This window comes from Garra rufa, chromosome 3, assembly GCF_049309525.1.
Source record: "Garra rufa chromosome 3, GarRuf1.0, whole genome shotgun sequence".
In the NCBI taxonomy this organism is placed as follows: Eukaryota; Metazoa; Chordata; class Actinopteri; order Cypriniformes; family Cyprinidae; genus Garra; species Garra rufa.
Window position 1 is genome coordinate 55842356 of NC_133363.1, and position 22863 is coordinate 55865218.

At 32.7% G+C, this 22863-nt stretch overlaps 1 protein-coding gene across 1 annotated transcript; it reads left to right on the forward strand.

Annotated features, from left to right (window-relative positions):
* Window positions 1-659: 659 nt before the first annotated feature.
* On the forward strand, window positions 660-21620 carry LOC141332237 (aminopeptidase N-like). The gene is made up of 19 exons (XM_073837362.1): window positions 660-1267; window positions 3193-3335; window positions 5227-5366; window positions 5477-5603; window positions 5709-5863; window positions 5992-6105; window positions 9780-9923; window positions 10007-10072; window positions 10178-10247; window positions 10762-10930; window positions 11022-11229; window positions 12889-12944; window positions 13035-13182; window positions 13274-13365; window positions 13974-14084; window positions 16858-17025; window positions 17475-17615; window positions 17697-17778; window positions 20335-21620. The coding sequence occupies exons 1-19, from the start codon at window positions 663-665 to the stop codon at window positions 20485-20487; spliced, it is 2892 nt and encodes a 963-aa protein (XP_073693463.1). The 5' UTR covers window positions 660-662; the 3' UTR covers window positions 20488-21620.
* Window positions 21621-22863: the final 1243 nt, after the last annotated feature.

The window sequence follows — 22863 nt, forward strand, 5'->3', positions numbered from 1 at the left end:
CAGTAGGCATTGTACAAACTGTTTTTGAAGCCTTTTTTGAAACATGTACTTTTACTGTCTTTAATAAACAATGAAGTTTTGAAATCATCATTTTGAGTTGTGTAACCTTGTCTTCCTCTTTTCTGAATGAGCTTATACAATGTCATAATGACAAGTTGACCACTTAACTCAAAATGCGTTAGCAGATACAGTGCTGTTTGGTGGATGTCATTTTCCTATGTCATCCACTGTCACAACCCCTTGAAAGCCAGGAGGCTGTTTCATAATATTTGAAATAATAACTTGGAACTGGCATAAAGCGATTTCAAGACTGGAGAGTAATGTAATTACCCCGAAGCGATCGCTAATAAACCCTATGACCCAGTTTAACTTGGCAACCGAAACTCACATGCAAAGTCAAGTCAAATGCAAAGAATAAAGACATATTTGCCATTGTTTTGTTTACTTAAAAATGACAACTATGCAAATATTTGGAGCTTGAGCAACTGTTTTCCGCAGAAGTGGCATGGATATGACCACAGCATGATTCATCACAGTCACCACTATTTAATCACACATACTTCATGGCTGTCCGCATAGACTTGATCCTGTCCTGGCCCCATCATTAACTCCTGTATGTTTCCTCACAACATCTCCTGAGACTTCATTTTAACTCTGCGGTCATGGGGAAAGGTTTTTATATAAGTAAGCCTCTAGGGTTGGCGCTATTTGGGTTGGGCGTCGGGGCCGTGCTCACCATTTTTACTTTGTCAGTGGTCTACGCTCAAGAGAAACGAAAAAACGAGGTAAACGCCATAGACGGGACACGTATGGTGATGACTCCAGCACCCCAAGGCACCTCAGCACCATCGAACGAGCCCTGGGACAAGTACAGACTGCCTGACACCCTTCTTCCTGAGTACTACAATGTGACGCTTTGGCCTCGCTTGGTGCCGGACGAGCAGGGCATGTACGTTTTCACTGGGAAATCGGGAGTTGCGTTTAAATGCGTGAAGGAGACCAACCTGATCATTATTCATTCCCATGAGCTGAACTTCACCTTGACCTCGGAGATGCACCATGCGAAGCTGACGGGTTTGGGAGGGACGAGCGCTCCGGCCGTACTGAAAACCTGGTTTCAAACACAAACACAGTTCATGGTGATTCAGCTGGAAGAAAATCTACAAGTTGAAAAATCCTATTGGCTTTACGTGGAATTCCGTGGAGAGCTGTCAGATGGCCTAAGAGGATTTTACAGAAGCGAATACAAAGAAAATGGTGTGAAAAAGTAAGACTAGTTACTACTGCAATTACGTAATTTAATTACAAAATAAACGTAACTGTAATCTCTTACAGCTGCTGGGGGAAAAAATGTAATTAAATTAGTTACTTATGAAAATGTTTGATTGATTTCTTTCCTAAATTGCATAGACTGCTCTAAAATATGAGACACAGAATAGGGCACATGCTTATTTGATAACTGTTTTATTTCCTATTTGGATTTATGTATATGCTTTTTTAAAGGATTTTTAATTAACTGTATTTTCCAAAGCATTGTTAGATGCCAGTATTTCACTACGCAAAGATTTGATTTCAAAAACAGCATCAGAGCTGTTTAACTATATCTTGTTATGATTTTAAACCAGTATTTAACAGAAGAATGATCTCAAAGTGAAAAGAGGGGCAAAAGTCTGATTTTGTGTCATAATTGCGCTTTAAACTTGAATTATTATAATTCAAGTCTGCAAGGTTACCCTGCTTTAAATGTTTCAAAATGATTAACAGTTGAAACTTTCATTAGAACTATAGAAAGTAACAATAAAGTAATCAAATGTAATCAGTTGCATTACTTTAATAAAGTACCAGTCAAAAGTGTTTGCACAGTAAGATGTTTAATGTTTTTAAAAGAAGTCTCTTCTGCTCACCAAGCCTGCATTTATTTGATTCAAAGTGCAGTAAAAACAGTACAATTTTGAAATATTTTTTACTAGTTTTCTATTTGAATATATTTTAAAATGTAATTTATTCCTGATTTCAAAGCTGAATTTTTAGCATCATTACTTCAGTCAGTACTCTATTATATATGTTAAAAAGTTTTCTTTGTTGAATAAAATTAAGACAAACAGCATAAATTATACTGACTCCAAGCTTTTGAATAGTAGTGTATAATATTACAAAAGCTTTTTTGTTTCAGATAAATCTGAAATAAATCTTTCTATTCATCAAAGAATCCTGAAAAAATGTACTCAACTGATTTAAATATTAATAACAATAATAAAAGTGTTTTTTGAACTGCAAATCAGCATTTCAGTTTTACTTTTACTATTAATAGTAAAAATATTTCAATTTTTTACTGTTTTTGATGTACTTTGGATCAAATAAATGCAGGCTTGGTGAGCAAGTGACTTCTTTAAAAAACATTACAAATCTTACTGTTCAAAAAATTTGACTGGTAGTGTAGTTACAATACTTATTGCAAATTGAATAGGGTAACTTGTAACCTGTAACCTATTACATTTCCTAAGTAACTTTCCCAACACTGGACGTGTTGTAGCTTTAAGTACTATGCTGACATTACTTTCCTAAGACAGGGTTGAAATGTTTACATTTTACAGATTTTTTTTTATTCAACATTAAAATAAGTACTTATAATACGAATTAATTGTCATACAAACTTATAATTGGGAGCTTGACTTTTTTTTACAAATACTTTATGCCCATTTATTTTTTAAATGACCTTTTTAACAATTTTATTTCTATTTACCATAAACGCATGTAAATCAAAAGTATTTTAGGTCCTGATTTCTTATCCAGTTCATTTCATTCGTACTGTGGTATGACAAATTAATTTTAAAAATGTACAAATATTTTATGTGTCTCAATATATAAAAACAGGGCAAAAATAAATTTGAGCATTTCTAAGAAAATAAAGAAGAAATATTTAATGTTTAATTAAAAAAGTTAAAAGTTGATATCATATCAAACCACAAACCATTTTTTACTATTTTATTATAATTATTGAAAAAATATTATTATTATTGTTATTGAATATTGAATAAAAGTGCCTGCTAAATGCATAAATGTGTACTGAAAGTTGGCACACTGGCAAGTTTCCATTGAATTACATACTGAATTTTAAACAAAATATTTATGATGACTTCGCAAGCTGTATTACTTCCTACACACTTAACTGAGATACCTTTATTTTGGCAGAGTTGTTGCCACAACACAAATGCAGCCAACTGCCGCCAGAAACGCTTTTCCATGCTTTGATGAGCCATCAATGAAGGCCGTCTTTCACCTGACTCTCCTACACCCTCCTGGAACTGTGGCCCTCGCTAATGGCATGGAGCTGGGTTAGTGCTCACATCAATGTGACAAGCTGTTGAGGGCATGATAATATTATGTTAGAAAATCTTAGACAATATTGACTGAAATATCTTGCTAAAATAATTATCATATGAGTTATGAAATTAAACATGCATATCTTGTGAAATGACTTTTAGTGTTTTTTTTAATTTAAAACCAGTAGTCTTTAAATCACAGGATCTACATCATGGACTTTTAAGACACACTGGCAATCTGAGATTCTGAGCTCACAAATCTTTTGAATTTGAAGACACGTTGCCAGTCTGAAAGACTAAGTTTAGACCTTACCAATTATGTCAGCTTGACTGAAGTTTTTCCAAAGTTGTGTAATTGTAGCCTTGATTGTTCGGTGGCTTATAACCTGCTGTTTAATCACTTATCGAGGCCACATTTTCCCCTCAGCGTGTTATACAAGCACTGACAAGATTAACATTTAACATTCCGAACAATTATTTTTAACTTTTTTTTTCTATCTATGTCTGCTGTTCAAAAGTCTGGCGTCAGTAGGATTATTTATTTAGAAAGAAATTGTGTTTTTATTTACTAAAGGATTTGCAATATTACAAACAATCTGTCTGAAATAAAAGCTGTTCTTTTGAATAGGGGTCAAGAAATGTGACCCTGGAATACAAAACCAGTCATAAGGGTTATTTTTTTAAAATTGAGATTTATACATCATCTAAAAGCTGAATAAGTTTTCCATTGATGTATGGTTTGTTAGGATAGGAAAATATTTTGGTTGAAATCTGGAATCTGATATATCAAATATATACATCAAAATATTGAGAAAAGCACCTTTAAAGTTGTCCAAATGAAGTTCTTAGCAATGCATATTACTAATCAAAAAGTAAGTTTTGATATTGAAGTTATGAATTTACAAAATATCTTCATGGAACATGATCTTTACTTAATATCATAATAATTTTTGCATTAAAAAAAAATCTATAATTTTGACCCATACAATGTATTTTTGGCTATTGCTACAAATATACCCATGCTACTTGAGACTGGTTTTGTGGTCCAGAGTCACAAATGTGTTTTTCAGGGTCATTGGCGATACCGATTATAACAGATCAACCGATAAACCATGTTTTGAATCGATATACATGTCTGGTTTAAAATGAAAATGAATGTCAAAATTAAGAATAACAAAGGCCTCTGACTAAAACTTTCTTTACAGTTTTTTAAATCATTTTACCTGCAAATAGTTTTTGAAAATGACGATACCGATAATCATAAAAAAGCTTAATATGAGCACCAATAATCGGTCGACCACTACTTTATAACTAGGTTTCCAAAAAAATTGGAAAAAACTGTTTTCAGCCTTGATTATAATAAGAAATTTTCTTATTATAACAAGGGCTCTGACAAAAACATTCTTAAAATCCTTTTAAATTATTTTATCGGTAGATCGGTTTTAAAAACGACAATACCGATTATCATAAAAATGCTCAATATGGGCGCCGATAATCAGCAATGCCGTTAATCGGTCAACCCCTAGTTTTTAACTAGGTTTGCATAAAATAATTAACCAGTGCAACTTTCTTCAGCCTTGATTATAATAAGAAATGTTTCTTGAGCAGCAAATAAAATGATTTCTGAAGCATCATTTGACACTGAAGACTGAAGTAATGATGCTAAAAATGCAGTTTTGCATCACAGAACTGAATTACATTCTAAAAAATAGTTTAAATTATAATAATATTTCCCAACATTACTGTTTCTAATGTATTTTCAATCAAATAAATACAGCTTAAGAGAAAACAACAACAAATCTTTTAGACCCAAACTTTTAAACAGCACTACTGTATACTTTTATAAGATTAACCGTGGACACATTTTAATTCTTCACTCATGTCCTGACTTTCCCTTTTCTAGACACTGAAAACATCACCGTAGATAATCAAGAGGTTTTACGGACCAGATTTGAGCCAACTGAAAAAATGTCAACATATCTGTTGGCCTTTGTCGTCAGTGAATTTACCAACATAAGATCCCCACCCGAGGCCAATGTTTTGGTAGACAAGCACTTTCTTTCTCCCTCCTTTCCTTTTATATGTGTTTTAAATGCAAATAACAAATGAAATGAGTATTAAATGCATTTTATTTTTATTATGTGATTTTTTAGATCAGAATCTGGGGGCGTAGAGAAGCCATCGAAAGTGGACAGGGAGATTATGCTCTTAATGTGACACTCCCTATTTTGAAGTATTTAGAAAACTATTACAACACCACATACCCCCTATCCAAATCAGGTGAGAGTTTAAACATGCAAGTTCATTCCAAACTTTGTGTCTCAATGCGTAAACACTAGGCCACTGGGTAAAAAAGCAGTCAGACTAATACTTTCCTATCCTTAGACCAAATCGCACTGCCTGATTTCGCTGCTGGAGCCATGGAAAACTGGGGTCTGGTCACATACAGAGAGCTGTCGCTTTTCTATGATCCTAAAGTGTCCTCTAATGAAGATAAAGAATGGGTGGTCACTGTAATTACACATGAACTTGCACACATGGTATGTGAAGTACATTTCTCTCTCTCTCTCTCTCTCTCTCTCTCTCTCTCCCTCTTTCTCTAAAAATGATGTTATTTAACTAATTTGAATTAATGTAATTAATTTATGTGAGTCAAATTATTGGCTAGTGGTTTGGGAACCTTGTGACCATGAGATGGTGGAACGACCTGTGGCTCAATGAAGGTTTTGCAAGTTATGTTTCATATCTTGCAGCTGATTATGCAGAACCCACCTGGAATATTGTAAGTGTTTATTTACTATATTCACCAAATAAAAAAAATCATGTCTATGATCAGAAATTAGTATTAAACATTATGCGACTATAGACCACAAAACCAGCTGTAAGTGTCAGTTTTTCTAAATTGAGATTTAGACATCATCTGAAAGTTGCATAGAAAAAGATTTCCATTGATGTATGGTTTGTTAGGATAGGATAATATTTGTCAGAGATACAAATATGAAAATCTGGAATCTGATTGTCCAAAATATTGAGAAAATCGCCTTTAAAGTTATCCAAATTAAGTCTTTAGCAATGCAAAATTAAGTTTTGATATATTTACGGTAGGAAATGTACAAAATATCTTCATGGAACATGAATGATTTTTGGCAGATTTTTTTAAAAGACATACTTTTGGCTATTGGTAAATATACCGGTCCTACATAAGACTGGTTTTGTAGTCGAGGGTCACATATAATAACATTAACAGTTACACTACAAAACAGAAGGCTTGATTTTTATTAAAAACTACGTAATGCATCTAACATTACGCAGACGACGTCACACTGCGTTTGGTCGACTCATTTTGCATTGCTTTCCATTCAGGTGACGCTGGCGCGTTCTTGTGTTTATTCTGGTTTTAACCTGCAGTTTAATTGTGTTTAATCGGATTGTAGTGTATATTACCGTCTTTCGCCAAGAACCGTTTGAGTATCGCGTTAAAAATAGTCTCGTCACGTTTACATTCCGGTGCGCTCCGCCTGTTTGATTTCCAAAGAAAAACGTCCTCTCTTTGATTCCCGATAAGTCATACAGATGATAGTTGGTAAACTTACGTAACAACGTAAAGTTGTTTCATTCTTAAATCATTCATGAACCATACACTCAAAATAGTAAGGTGTCTTCATTTTCTAGCTTATTAGTAACGTCTTTTTTTTTAAACGCATGTAACGTACTTCACGTAACGTAATTAATATTCATAAGCAACGTGAGGTCGTTACTTGATACAGACTACAAAATGTAATCTGTATGGAGTAGATTAATATTTGTGGCTCAGAAAACAAAACCAGTCTTAAGTAGGATGTGTTTGTAGCAGTAGCCAAAAATACATTGTATTGGTCAAAATGATTTTTTTATGCCATAAATTATTAGTATATTAACTAAAGATCATGTTCCATGATGATATTTTGTAAATCATTTTCTACTGTAAATATATCAAAACTTATCAGAACTTAAATTGGACAACTTTAAAGGCAATTTTCAAAATATATAGATTTTTTGCACCCTCAGATACCAGATTTAAATATTTGTATCTTGGCCAAATATCGTCATATGCTAACATACCATATACATTATTGTAAAGTTGATCTATTCAGTTTTCAGATGATGTATAAATCTCAATTTTGCAAAATTGACATGACTGGTTTTGTGTTGCAGGGTCACATTTTATATAGACTAGCTACTGATTTGTTAAGGTGAGACACTGCAGGTGAATAGGGTAAAAAAAAATAACGAATAGGCCTACTTATCATCTTACTCAGTTGATTGATTACATTGTTAATTGCAAACATTTGTTGTATTACAAGTTTTCTAAAATGTTAGGTTTAAATATGCAATTGAGGCATTATTTTAAAAAATATGCGCAAATTTGCATGAATTTCTAGTACAGTAACGTTAGTACACTCAAAAAAAAAAGGTGTTGAATGAACGTAACTAAATTATGGTAAACTTTTCCATCCAATTGAATTGCGTTTCTCTAACAAAATCTAACCAGTTTGAAATGATTTGTTGTAATCTTGTTAGATGAACATAAATTTATTTAATCAAAACAACAAACTAAAATTTGGTCATTCCTACTTGATAATGTTTTGCCATGCCTAATAGAGAAATTCTTGTCAGATTAACTACATTTAATTTCGCCATGCATAATGAATAAAATATTGCCATATTAATTGCATTTTTTTGTCAGAGTGTAAACTACACAAATTTTTGTCCTGCTTACAAGATAAAATTATACCTACATAACATAACAAATGAGACACTTTAAATTAAGTTTCAGTAAATTAAAAACTCTTTTTCATAATTATAATAAAGTGTACATTTATAGTCTGCTGTAAAGAAAAGAAGAAGTTTCAGCACAAGCTTTTATACATGAACACTTATCATACAAACCTCAACAGTGGTGACAATAAATATTCATACTACAGAGCATGATAGGAGTTTTGTACCATGATGTTACCCAGCATGCATTGCAGTGTGAAGCATTTTGTTGATTGTCACCATTGTTGAGATTCATATGCTGATTCTTCATGTGTGTGTCTATATGACACAGCTATTCAAAACATTTGCATGTACATGGGTTGAAACTGATTTACGATAACAGATGAAATACGTTACTCTGAAACTATGGTATCACAGAAACATTACACAGAACCTATATTTAAACAAAAAAATGAACTTATGCAATCAGTGATCAGACAATTTACATTTGTCTCATCACACGCAATGGATAACTGCACAACATAGAGCACTGATCTCACTGTTGTACAACAACATATGTATCATTGCAATGAAAAATCTAATATCGCAAGTTAAGGGTCAGGAGCCCAACCAAAGTTAACCCTGATCTCCATGATGGTGACATTGTTTTCTAAACAAAACATTTAAACTGACCATTCTCAATAAGATCTTCTGACAAAAATATGGTCAGACTGGTAATTAATGAGTGAAGCTGGTGCTACTATTTGACTATATGTGGAGCGGTTTAATCCTCCTCTGCTGAGATCTTGAGAGATTTAGTATCTTTTATCTCAGTTGATTTCATCTGAGGCTGTTGCTGAAGTCAGTTGTAGTTCTTGGTTCTTCGGTAATTCAGCTTGGTTAACAGCAGGTGTTCATGATTAACAAAAAATGTTCATGTTGACTCAACTAGAAAAAATATTGTAAACCTATTTTTCTCTAAATTATGTTGACTAAATTAAATTCAATTAAGCTCAAATGATTTTAATCAATATTTAAGTCATATCTACTCATTTTAATTACTTAAATTGAACAAACAACAAAAATTAGTTTTTTGAGTGTAGATTAAATCAGTTTTAAATTGTTCAATTTATTTGACATATTAGAGTTAAATGTTTTTACAGAGGGAATTTGTATCACTCCATTATTCAGAAAATACTTAGAACAGGCAGAAAACCATATATATATATATATATTTTTTTTTTTTTTTACAAAATTGGGGGAAATAAAATGTTGTATAAAATCAAGCAAATTATAAATGAACAAATCCCTCTGTAAAAACCTTCAGGATATGGACAGAAATAAAAATGTAAAGTTTGGTGTGTGTAAATTCTACTAAAGTGGAGATTTATGGCTTAGTGTAGGAGAAAAAACTCATTTTTCGAAAACGGACTTTAAAAATACGTATTGCAGTTGAAATCTATTGACACAAATAGATAAAGTGCTATAAAAGAAACACTTAACAGTGTCTTTTGGAAGTTTTCTTTCCACAAGTCTGAAAAAACACTTTATGCTCAACCAAAAAGGCCATAATCTCAAACTTGACAGGTGCATGAAAAAACTGTGCTTTTGCCTGCAGTGTCTCCCCTTAAGTATTATTCATATATATTATAAAGTGTGGGGTGTTGTTAATGCCGCCTGTCAAGATATAACAAATTTGCTATATGTTCTTTCCTGAAGAAAGATCTGATGGTGCTGCAACAGGTTCAGAGGGCGTTTGCCATCGATGCTCTTGTTTCCTCTCACCCGCTTTCTTCTAAGGAGGATGAAGTTGTCACACCGGATCAAATCGACCAGCTATTTGATACCATCACATATAGCAAGGTACCCATCATGCGCCAACTTGAAATAACACTATTAAGCAGTGTAATATTGCAGTGTTTGTTGGTAAATTGTTGTTGTTTCAGGGGGCAGCAGTATTGAGAATGCTGTCTGAGTTTCTGACAGAGTCTGTCTTTGCTAAAGGACTTCATGTATGTATGAAGGGTTTGGGGTTTTAAAGATGGAGATATTATGATGTATTCATGTGACTGTCTTTTTCTCAAAATAAAATTATAACCTGTACGTTATTTCCACAGAACTATCTGCATGAGTATGCATACAGCAACACTGTGTACACAGATCTTTGGGGAAAACTCCAGGAAGTAAGTTACAAAATTGATGCAATGGAATCCTTAAATATTAGTTTTAAGTTTGTTTGTTTTTACAACCATATGTGACCCTAGACCACAAAACCAGTCATAAGCAGTATCGGTATAGTTGTAGCAATATCTAACAATACATTGTATGGGGCAAAATTATTTATTTTCTTTTATTGCAAAAATCATTAGCATATTAAGTAAAGCTTATGCTCCATGAAGATATTTTGTAAATTTCCTAATGTAAATCTATTTAAACTTATTTTTTGATTAGTAATATGCATTGCTAAGAACTTCATTTGGACAACTTTAAAGGCGATTTTCTTAATATTTTGTTTTTTTGCACCCTCAGATTCCAGATTTTCAATTAGTTGTATCTCAGCCAAATATTGTCCTATCCTAACAAACCATACATCAGTGGTTTGTTAGGTGATATGTATTTCAAATAATTGACTGTTATGACTGGTTTTGTGGTCCAGGGTCACATATATTATATTTCATTATACATCTTTTCCAGGTTGTAGATGCAGATTCAAGCATACGGCTCCCAACCTCAATAAATGAAATTATGAATCGCTGGATTCTTCAGATGGGTTTCCCTGTTATAACCATTGACACTCGAACAGGAAGTATCTCTCAACAGCACTTCCTGATAAACTCAGAGGCAGTAGTGGACAAGCCATCTGGCTACAAGTATGTTTACACTGACAAATGTGTGGCAACCTTACGTAAGAGTCCTGTACTTCTAAAGTGTACTGTGTTTATCTTCAAAAATGTTTTGCAGTTATGAATGGTTTGTGCCAATCACATGGATGAAGAGTGGCAGTAACATGGGCCAGCACTGGTTGCTTGCTAAAAACGATTCATATAAGCCCATGAAGACAAATACTGACTGGTTATTGGCCAACCTGAATGTCACGGGATACTACAGGGTTAATTATGATCCCCAGAACTGGGAACGTCTCGTTACACAACTCACTTTAAATCATAAAGTAGGTATCTCATCAAAGTAGCATACCTGAATAACAGGAAAATTGCAAATTGCACATTAAAAATGATCCATTTAGCAAAACTGTAACAAAAATTATATAGTTATAGTATATGACATAGTATTAAATATTACAACATTTATGTAAAGTGTTCTATTATATAAACTGTTATTGTTCTAAATTGTTCTAAATATAATTATACATTACTAGTAATTTGATGAAATTACTAGTAATGTATAGTTACTTTTATTGTAATGAAGTTAATTTTATTCAACCAGCAAGTTTTTTTTTTGACCGGAAATGACACAGGCTTCTCCCAAAAGATAAGACGATGTACAAGAGGCATCATTGTGGCAAAAAAATATTTCTCAGCTTTTATTTACATTTCAACAAGTGGCATGTCCAAAATTATTCATACCCTTTGCAAACTGCCACAGTCTATGGGAAAATCCAAAGTTCTATACCATTCCAAATAGTCCAAGCTGTTCAAAAGCATCCTGATTACCCTGATTCATTGGGAACAGCTGTTTTAATCAACTCAACAGGTGAAAAACACAAGCTGCTGTTGGTTTGTGGACAGTCATGGCTAAGACAAAGGAGCTCACTGAGAACCTGCGGCTGCGCATTGTGGCTGCTCACAAGTCAGGAAAGGGCTATAAGACCATATCTAAATGTTTTGAAGTTCCAGTGGCTACAGTGCGAATTATTATTAAAAAATACAAGACGTTCCGCACTGTGAAAAATCTCAGAAGACGTGGTCGGAATCCAAAAGTGACACCTGTGCTGGCCAGGAGGATAGTGAGAGAGGTAAAAAAGAATCCAAGGATCACCACCAAGGCCATCCTGATGAATCTGGGCTCTGCCCGCTTGGCCTTTGCAAATGCTCATCTGGACAAAGAAGAAGACTTCTGGTCTTCTGTTTTATGGTCAGATGAAACAAAAATGTAATGGTTTGGCCACAATGATGTAGCCTTCATTTGGCGTAAGAAAGGAGAAGCCTTCAACCCTAAGAACACCATCCCTACTGTCAAACATGGTGGTGGGAACCTAATGTTTTAGGGGTGTTTTTCAGCCGGTGGACCAGGGAACCTAATCACAGTAAACGACACCATGAAAAAGGAGCAATACATCAAAATTCTCAACAATAACATCAGGCTGTCTGCAGAGAAACTTGGCCTTGGGCACCAGATGACCCAAAACATACAGCAAAAGTGGTGATGAAATTTTAGCAGACAAAAACATTAACGTTTTGCAGTGGCCCAGCCAGAGTCCTGACTTAAATCCAATTGAGAATCTGTGGAGGGATCTAAAGATCAGGGTGATGGCAAGGAGACCCTCCAACCTGAAAGAGTTGGAGCTCATCGCTAAAGATGAATGGGCAAAAATACCAGTGGAGACATGCAAAAAGCTGGTCAGCAATTACAGGAAGGGTTTGATTGCTGTAATAGCCAATAAAGGCTTTTCTATTGATTATTGAGAAGGGTATTAATAATTTTGGACATGACACTTTTTGTTCAAATGTAAATTCCACAATGATGCCACTTGTACATCGTCTTATTATCTTCTGTGAGACGTCTGTGTCATTTATAATGAAAAAAAAAAAAAAAAAACCTTGCTGGTTGAATAAAAGTAACTTTAAGTCAGAATTTGATTTTCAAAAAGGTTATTCCAGTTCTTAATAGGGGCCAGATCATCGATGATGCATTTAATTTGGCGAGGTAAGCACTCTGCTCCAAGGAGTTTTCATCAATGGGCAATTATTTAGCTGTAAATAATAAAATTGAAAATCTGAATCTGATTATTAATAGGGCAGAGATAATCAACATAACCTTGGCTCTGAGAACAACCAAGTATCTGTCTGAGGAGATGGAGTACATACCGTGGGAATCTGCCATAAGAAATTTGGAGTATTTTTTCCTCATGTTTGAACGGACAGAAGTCTTTGGACCTTTTCAGGTATCTTTGTTCTCTTATTACATAAAATAACATGTCTGACACATACTAGACACTTGTTTTAACATCTATACATTTCTTTAAAACTCTCCAGACGTATTTGCGGAAAAAGGTGCAGCCTCTTTTTGACCACTTCAAAGCTATCACATCAAACTGGACTCAGAAACCACCAAGATTCATGGACCAGTAAGTACATGATTACTTCTTTGTAATTCTATAACCACAAACATGACGAATTTTAGGGATCACATTATGAGAAATCAAACTGTCTTGATGTTTGGATATTAAAGAGTTAAAGTTCTATGAAAACGTTCTTCTCAGTAAATAAGAACCATTTATTGAAACTGAGCAACTCGTTCTGTACTGACGTCAGACAGACCACAAGAAAAAATGACCACCCACATATAAGCATTAAGAAGTAATGAGGAAATATATACCAGTCAGAAACATAAGACAAATGTGGTAAAGTGTGGGAAAATCTGTCATAGCTTGTGCAAAACCACATGTAATTATACATGCAAAGAGGATGTTTACATAGAAGTTATATAGGCACAACTGCAAAAAGAACTCATATAGTCTGGTAATAAAAAATAAATTATTACTGTAATTACTGGTGCAAAAACTAAGTTGAACTCAGTGGAAAAAAAAAAAAAAACATTAAAAATGTAATTTATGTAACATATGAGTTATGAGTTTAAATCACTTCTGTTTTTGCATTAAAATTAGTAATATATGTTCCCTATGATAAATTGCTCACTAAAATATTGTATGGTTTGTGTGACTTCTGTTTATAGATACAACCAAATAAACGCAATCTCAATGGCCTGCAAAACTGGAGTGAAAGAATGTTCAGCGCTCACTATAATGTGGTACAGACAATGGATGAAAAACCCTGACAGTAACCTGTATGGAAACCCCTTCTCTTCACCTGAAATCTGAATTCAGTTTATCCCAGTTCAGATCTTTCTTATTCTGCTAATGCACTTGAATTAATCCACTCTGAATTTAGTTCTAGCCAGTTCATCACTTTCTAGGTCTATTCAGTTCACGTCTTCTTAATTTAGTTTAGCTCATCAGTTTAATTCAATGCTATTTCAAGTCAAAATTCAATTTCAGAGGTCACTTCTTTACTTATTTTTTAGTTCTTTTCCATCTGTGTATGGGAGCTAAATTAAATTCATTTCCCCTCAGAATTCAGTTTAAGCCAGAATTCAGTTCAGCTTTTTCTAGGTCTATCCATAGTATCCATAGTATACTGACTTGAACTGAATTTGGAGTGGAACTGAACTCCCATAAACAAATAAAAAAGAACTAGAAAGAAGTGAACTGAAATAACTTGAAATGAATTCTGACTTGAATTAAAAGAAACTGACAAACTGAACTAAACTAAAAACCAAGAGCTAAACTGGCTTGAAATTTATTGAACGTAGCACCCATAAACAGATTGAAAGGAACTAAAAGAAGTGAACTGCACTGAATGAAACTGAATTCAATAATTGTCCCCTCAGAATTCAGTTCCAAACCACTTTAGCTCTTGATTTTTAGTTTAGTTCAGTTGGTCAGTTTCTTTTAATTCAAGTCAGAATTCATTTCAAGTTATTTCAGTTCACTACTTTCTAGTCCTTTTTTATTTGTTTGTGCAAGTTCAGTTCCACTCCAAATTCAGTTCAAGCCAGTTCAGTTTTTTCTAGGTCTATCCATACTATTGCTCCTTAATACATTTTATTCAGTTCACTTATTTCTAGTTCTTATTTAATCTTTTTATGGGAGTTTAATTCAAATCAGTTTCAGACTGAATTTACTTCAAGCTAGTTCATCTCTTTCTAGGCCTGTTCATAATACTGATTTTAGTTTAGTTCAGCTATTCAGTTACATTCAGTGCAATTTAAGTCGGAATTCAGTTTAATTCAGTTCAGTTAACTTCTTTTTAGTTCCTTTCAATTTGTTTATGGGAGCTAAGTTCAATTAATTTACCCTCAGAATTCAGTTTCAAGCCAGTTTAGCTCTTGACTTTTAGTTTAGTTCAGTTAGTCAGTTTCTTTTAATTCAAGTCTGAATTCATTTCAAGTTATTTCAGTTCACTTCTTTTTAGTTCTTTTTCATCCGTTTATGGGAGTTCAGTTCAGTTCTACTTCGAATTCAGTTCAAGGCAAGCCAATTCAGCTTTTTCTAGGTCTATCCATACTATTGATTTTATCTTAGTTCAGTTAATACATTATTTTTAATTTAAATCAGATTTCAGTTCAAGCCAGTTCACTTATTTCTGGATCTTTTTAAATGTTTTTTTTTATAGAAATTTAATTCAGTTCAAGCCAGTAGTAATCAGTTTCATTCAATGCAATTCAAGTCAGAATTCAGTTTAATTCAGTTCAGTTCACTTCTTTTAGTTGTGTTCAATCTGTTTATGGGAGCTAAGTTCAATTAATTTCCCCTGAGAATTCAGTTTCAAGTCAGTTTAGCACTTGATTTTTATTTTTGTTCAGTTATTCAGTCTCTTTTAATTCAAGTCAGAATTCATTTTAAGTTAATTCAGTTCACTTCTTTTCAGTTCAAGCCAGTTCAGCTTTTTTTCCCATAATATTGCTCCTTGATATATTTTATTAAAATCAAATCTAAATTCAGTTCACGCCAGTTAAGCTCTATCTAGGTTTATTGATATCACTGATATTAGTTTAGCTAATCAGTTTCAGAATTCAGTTCAGTTCACTTCTTTCTAGTTCTTTTTTTATCTGTTTATGGGAGTTCAGTTCAAATCCCACTCTGAATTCAGTTTAAGCCACTTCGGATTTTTCTAATTCTATCCATACTGTTGATTTTTGTTTAGTTCATTTAATATATTTTATTCAATTCAAGTCAGAATTCAGTTCAAGCCAGTACAGTTCACAAATTTCTAGTTATGTAAAAATTTTTTGAAGGAGTTTAATTCAATTCAGTTCCAGTCTGAATTCAGTTGATCTCTTTCTAGACCTATTCACACCATGAATTTATTTTAGTTTAGTTCAGCTAATATGTTTCATTCAGTGCAATTCAGTCAGAAATTATTTTAATTCAGTTCAGACCGCTTCTTTTTAGTTCTTTTTAATCATAGGAGTTCATAGGAGCTAAGTTCAATTAATTTCCACTCAGAATTTAGTTTAAACCAGTTTAGTTCTTGACTTTACTTCAGTTTCCTTAAGTCAGAATTCATTTCAAGTTATTTCAGTTCACTTCTTTCTAGTTCTTATTAAATCTTTTTATGGGAGTCAATTCAGTTCCAGTCTAAATTCACTTTAAGCCATTTCATCTCTTTCTAGGTCTATTCACACTATCGATTTAAGTTAATATGTTTTATTGAATTCAGGTCGGAATTCAGTTAAAGCCAGTTCAGTTCACTTATTTCTAGTTCTTTTTTAAATCTTATGGGAGTTTAACTCAATTCAGTTTCAGTCTGAATTCACTTCAAGCCAGTTAAGCTCTTTCTAAGACTACTGATATCACTGATTTTCGTTTAGTTCAGTTAATCAATTTAATTAAATTTAATTCAAAATCCAGTTAAAACCATTTCAGTTCTTTCTAGTTCTATTCATGCAGATATTGTTCAGTTTAATTCAAGTCAGATTTTTCTATTCTATTCTATTCTAATTTGGTTCAGTTCAATGAGTCAATTCAGTTCTGTTTATTTTATTTTTTCCACTCAAGAATTCCCCCAAATCTGAAGGTCACTGTGTACTGTAATGCCATCGCCGCTGGTGGTGTTGAGGAGTGGGATTTCGGATGGCAGATGTTCAAGAACACTACCATTGCAGCAGAGGCAGAAAAACTGATATACGGTCTATCATGCACTAAAGAGCCCTGGCTGTTAAACAGGCAAGTCCTATATACAGCATCTTAGTATATAAACCAAAAATGTATGGTTTTATTCAATAAATTTATCAAAAGTGACAGTAAACACATTCTATTTCAAATAATAAATGCTGTTCTTTTTAACTTTCTAATAATCAAAGACTATAAGTGTCCACCAATGTATTAAGCAATACAGCAGCTGTCAACATTAATAATATAATAACAGTTTTTTGAACAGCAAATCATCATATTAAAATGATTTCTGAAGGATCATGTGACACTTAAATTGTAATAATATTGCACAATATTAATGATCAAATAAATGCAGCTTTGATGAGCATAAAACACTTCTTTCAAAAAATATTCTTACCGACCCAAACTTTTGTATTGCATAGCATATACTATCTGTTTATTTGAATTCATTTGTTTTAATATTAATGTATGCTTATTTAATTGCCTTTTTATTTCTAAAGGTACCTGGAATACACAATAGATCCAAACATGATCAGGAAGCAGGACGTTACCTACGCTATTGTGTATATTGCAGGAAATGTAATCGGGCAGTCATTGGTTTGGGATTTTTTCAGAGCCAACTGGGAACATATAACTAAAGAGTAAGTACTGTGTTTCCTCCTTTCTTTCTAAATGTATATTTATAATCTCTACTAACACTTTCTATCATGTGATCTCCATAGTTTTGATGATGGGTCCTTCTTTCTTGGAAGACTGATCCAGGGCATCACAAAGAAGTTTTACACAAAATTTGAACTGCAACAGGTTTGTGCTATTTTAACAAGACTTTGTATTTGCAAACACAAAACAAATTATTACACCACTGTTAAAACGTCTAGGGTCGGTATGATTTTTCAGTCTCAAGTCTCGAGTCTCAAGTCTCATGTCTCATGTTCATCAAGGCTTTGTGTTTGATTAAATAACAGTAAAAACAGTAATACTTGAGAAAGCCAACTTACTGTAATCCAACCTAAACTTACAGACAGTTATTATTATTCTTCTGAGACTAAATTTATGAACTCTATCTCCTCCTGGAGCTTTAACTTTACAAACTCCAGTCTTGCTCTATCTTTTCTAACTGATCAGGTTTTCCTAAAAATGATGATTAAAACAGGGAAAAATCCCATAGACTTACATTGACGGATTGTTCAAATGAGCCAACACTATTCAAACTTATTTAAATGAACTTGCTAATCATGTTAAAAACATGCTAGTAACATGCTAGTCATACTAGTAACTTGCTAATCATGCTAGAAACATGCTAGCAACTTGCTCATCATTCTAGAAACATGTTAAAAATATGCTAACAACTTGCTAAATATGTTAGAAACAAGTTCGAAACATACTAGCAACTTGCTAATCATGCTAGAAACATGTTAGAAATATGCTAACAACTTGCTAAACATGCTAGAAACAAGTTAGAAACATACTAGCAACTTGCTAATCATGCTAGAGACATGTTAGAAATATGTTAACAACTTGCTAAATTTGTTAGAAACATACTAGCAACTTGCTAATCATGCTAGAAACATGTTAGAAATATGCTAACAACTTGCTAAACATGCTAGAAACAAGTTAGAAACATACTAGCAACTTGCTAATCATGCTAGAAACATGTTAAAAACATACTAACAACTTGCTAATCATGCTAGAGACATGTTAGAAATATGTTAACAACTTGCTAAATTTGTTAGAAACATACTAGCAACTTGCTAATCATGCTAGAAACATGCTAGCAACTTCCTAATCATGCTAGAAACATGTTAGAAATATGCTAACAATTTGCTAAATATGTTAGAAACAAGTTAGAAACATACTAGCAACTTGCTAATCATGCTAGAGACATGTTAGAAATATGTTAACAACTTGCTAAATTTGTTAGAAACATACTAGCAACTTGCTAATCATGCTAGAGACATGTTAGAAATATGTTAACAACTTGCTAAATTTGTTAGAAACATACTAGCAACTTGCTAATCATGCTAGAAACAAGTTAGAAACATACTAGCAACTTGCTAATCATGCTAGAAACATGTTAGAAACATACTAACAACTTGCTAAATTTGTTAGAAACAAGTTAGAAACATACTAGCAACTTGCTAATCATGCTAGAAACATGTTAGAAACATACTAACAACTTGCTAAATTTGTTAGAAACAAGTTAGAAACATACTAGCAACTTGCTAATCATGCTAGAAACAAGTTAGAAACATACTAGCAACTTGCTAATCATGCTAGAAACAAGTTAGAAACATACTAGCAACTTGCTAATCATGCTAGAGACATGTTAGAAATATGTTAACAACTTGCTAAATTTGTTAGAAACAAGTTAGAAACACACTAGCAACTTGCTAATCATGCTAGAAACATGTTAGAAACATACTAACAACTTGCTAAATATTTTAGAAACAAGTTAGAAACATACTAGCAACTTGCTAATCATGCTAGAAACATGTTAGAAACATACTAGCAACTTGCTAAACATGCTAGAAACATGTTAGAAACAGTAGTATCCATGCTAGAAACATGTTAGAAACAGTAGTATCCTGCTAATCATGATAGAAACATGCTAACAACATGCTAGTAACTTGGTAATCATGCTATAATCATGCTATCAACTTGCTAATGAGGCTAGAAGCGTGTTAGAAACGTGCTAGCAACTTGCTAATCATATTAACAACATGCTTGTAACATGCTAATCAAACTAGAAACATGCTAAAAAAATGTTAATCATGCTGGAAACATGCTAGTCATGCAAGAAACATGCTATATGTCTATATATATCTATCAAACATTAAGCTTTTAAAACTACTTTAAAACTTCAAACTTCAAACTTTTAAAACTTGGACATCTTTTTAAACTTTTTTAAACTGTTCAAACTTTTTACAGCTTCAAACTTTTAAAATGTTTTGGTCCAGCTTTCTCAAGCCAACTTCAAAGTTTGTCTTGCCGAACTTTTTTATCTAGTTAATAATCATTTAGTACTGTAATACATTAAAAATGTAGAATGTGTTTTTTCTGGAAACCATGAGACATTGAAAGTTCTTTACTGTCACTTTAGATCAATTTAAAGTATCTTTTCTAAATAAATGCCATTTCAAATTATTTCAAATGATTAATTTCTGAAAAAATCTTACTGACCTCAGACTTTTCAAGAGTGTATATATGTAATATTTTGTATTTTAAATTTAAGCTTAATATGGTCTGTTATGATGCTATATTCCATTTTTATGTGTGGTAGACTTATTAGAAAATTTAGAAAATGTGGAAATGTGTGTACTTATCCCTTTTCTTTCTCTCTGTTTCTTTGACAAATTTCAGTTACAACAATTTAAAGAGGAAATTGCAGCGAGCAGTTTTAGTTTTGGTACGCAGGCGATAGAGCAGGCCATTGAACAGACAAAAGCCAACAGTAAATGGATGTCTGAAAACAAAGCACAGGTGATGAACTGGCTGATTGAACAATCAGCCTAAACACACTCTCATTAGGAATGTTTCTGTATAATATTTTCATACACAGTCAGATTTAACAGTAAGATGTTTTTTTGAACAAAGTCTCTTCTGCTCAACAAGCCTGTATTTATTTGATCCAAAGTACAGCAAAAACAAAAGAAAATTTAAATATTTTTACTATTTAAAATAACTATTTTCTATTTGAATATATTTTAAATTGTAATTTATTCTTTTGATTTCAATGCTGAATTTTTAGCATCATTACGCCAGGGACATGATCCTTCAGAAATCCTTTTAATATTCTGATTTGCTGCTCAACATTTGTTATTATTATGTTGAAAACTTCTGAGTAGAATTTTTGTCAGGTTTCTTTAATGAATAGAAAGTTCAGAAGAACACAAATATCTTTATCATCATTACTTTTGATCAATTTAAAGCATCTTTGCTAAATAAAAGTATTAATTTCTATAATTTCTTTTCCACAAAAAAAGAAGAAAAAAAAATGACTCCAAGCTTTTTTACTGTATAGTAAAGCTTTTTATTTCAGATAAATACTGATCTTTGGATCTTTCTATTCACCAAAGAATCCTGGAAAAAATAAACTCAACAGTTTTAAATACTGATAGTAATAATAATAATAATACATTTCTGGAACAGCAAATCAGTATATTAGAATGATTTCTGAAGGATCATGTGACACTGAAGAATGGAGTAATGGTGATGAAAGTTTAGCTTTGAACACAGGAATAAATTACATTTGAAAATATATTCAAATAGAAAATGGTTATTTTAAATAATAAAAATATATTTCACATTTTTACTGTTTTTACTGTACTTTGGATCAAATAAATGCAGGCTTGGTGAGCAGAAGAGAAATCTTACTGTTCAAAAACTTTTGACTGGTAGTGTACTTACATGAGTATTACACATATTTATATTTTGAAAATAAATACAGACATTTTCTAATCAAGTTTGATTATCAGCTGTTCTGTGCCTTTGATTATTAAATTAGATCACTAAAATATTTTTGTAGTATATTATAATGTAGTTGTTCATAATTCTAATGTAAGTCTTCCTTTTCTCAAAAAACAAAATTGTATGCATTTAAATATCTTGCAATAAACATGAAATATATTTTATGTTTATAAACACCAGTTTTATATTGTACTGTCATTTCTTCATTTATGATTTATGGGCAATTTCTTCATAGAATGAATAGTTTCATTGCATTTTAAAAGACCATTTTTAGGATTTAATTTTTAATTATATTGTTTTTTGGAGGAAATTAACAGGAAAAATACTTCTTTTGCACATACTGCATATAAAAGATGAACTAATGGTATTCACAGTGAAACAGACCTTCAATAACACAGGCCAAGATGTAACAGGACATCTTGTATCTGTAAATAGATGAACATGGTTAATTCGTCTGTGTCATTAGGGACTCAACAGAGGAAGTAGACAAGACTGCACAAATGGGAGGAAGGGAGGGTGAGGAAGTGATTCATTATTATGGTGTCTGAAAGCAGCTGCTGACTTGTCACCTTTAAGACTCTTACGACTTTTTACCACATATAAATGGACACTGAAGAACAGCTGTCACTCACATAACTAATGGTGCTATTTATATCTTTAATGAAGTCACAGCAAGGTTTTTTGTGCAATGTTGGATGTTGCATCATGAGATTTATTGCTGACATTATGGAATATTTCAACCAAAATCTGCTGAAAATGTACTAATCCAAGATGTAGATAAGTTTGGAGAAATTTAGCATTGCATCACTTGCTCACCAATGGATCCTCTGCAGTGAATGGGTGCCGTCAGAATGGAGGAAGCGTTATTATGGATTATGGACTTGTATTTTGGCCAGAAACGATGGTTTAAAGGCAAAATGCCTTAATGCTGGATTTGTTCCTTACAAACACACAGATTTTTTCCTTCGAAAGATGTTATTTGATGGATTACTTTATTATTGTAATGTTTTTGTCAGCTGTTTAGACTCTCATTCTGACGGCACCCATTCACTGCAGAGGATCCATTGGTGAGCAAATTATATAATGCCAAATTTCTCTAAATTTGTTCTGATCAAGGAACAAACTCACCTACATCTTGGATTCCCTGATGGAATTTTCAAAAACTTTTTATTTTTGTGTCAACTGTTTCTTTAAGATAAAAAAATAATTTAAAATAATCATGAAACCTGTTTATCTTTTTGGCTTGAAAGAGACATCAGTTCTTGCATTTCAGAAGAAGAGCCCCACAGAGCTGCTGAAAATGTACTCATCCAAGATGTAGATGATTTTGGAACAGATTTAAGATTTAGAAATTTAGCACTGCATCACTTGTTCACCAATGGATCCTCTGCAGTGAATGGGTGCCGTCAGAATGAAGGAAGC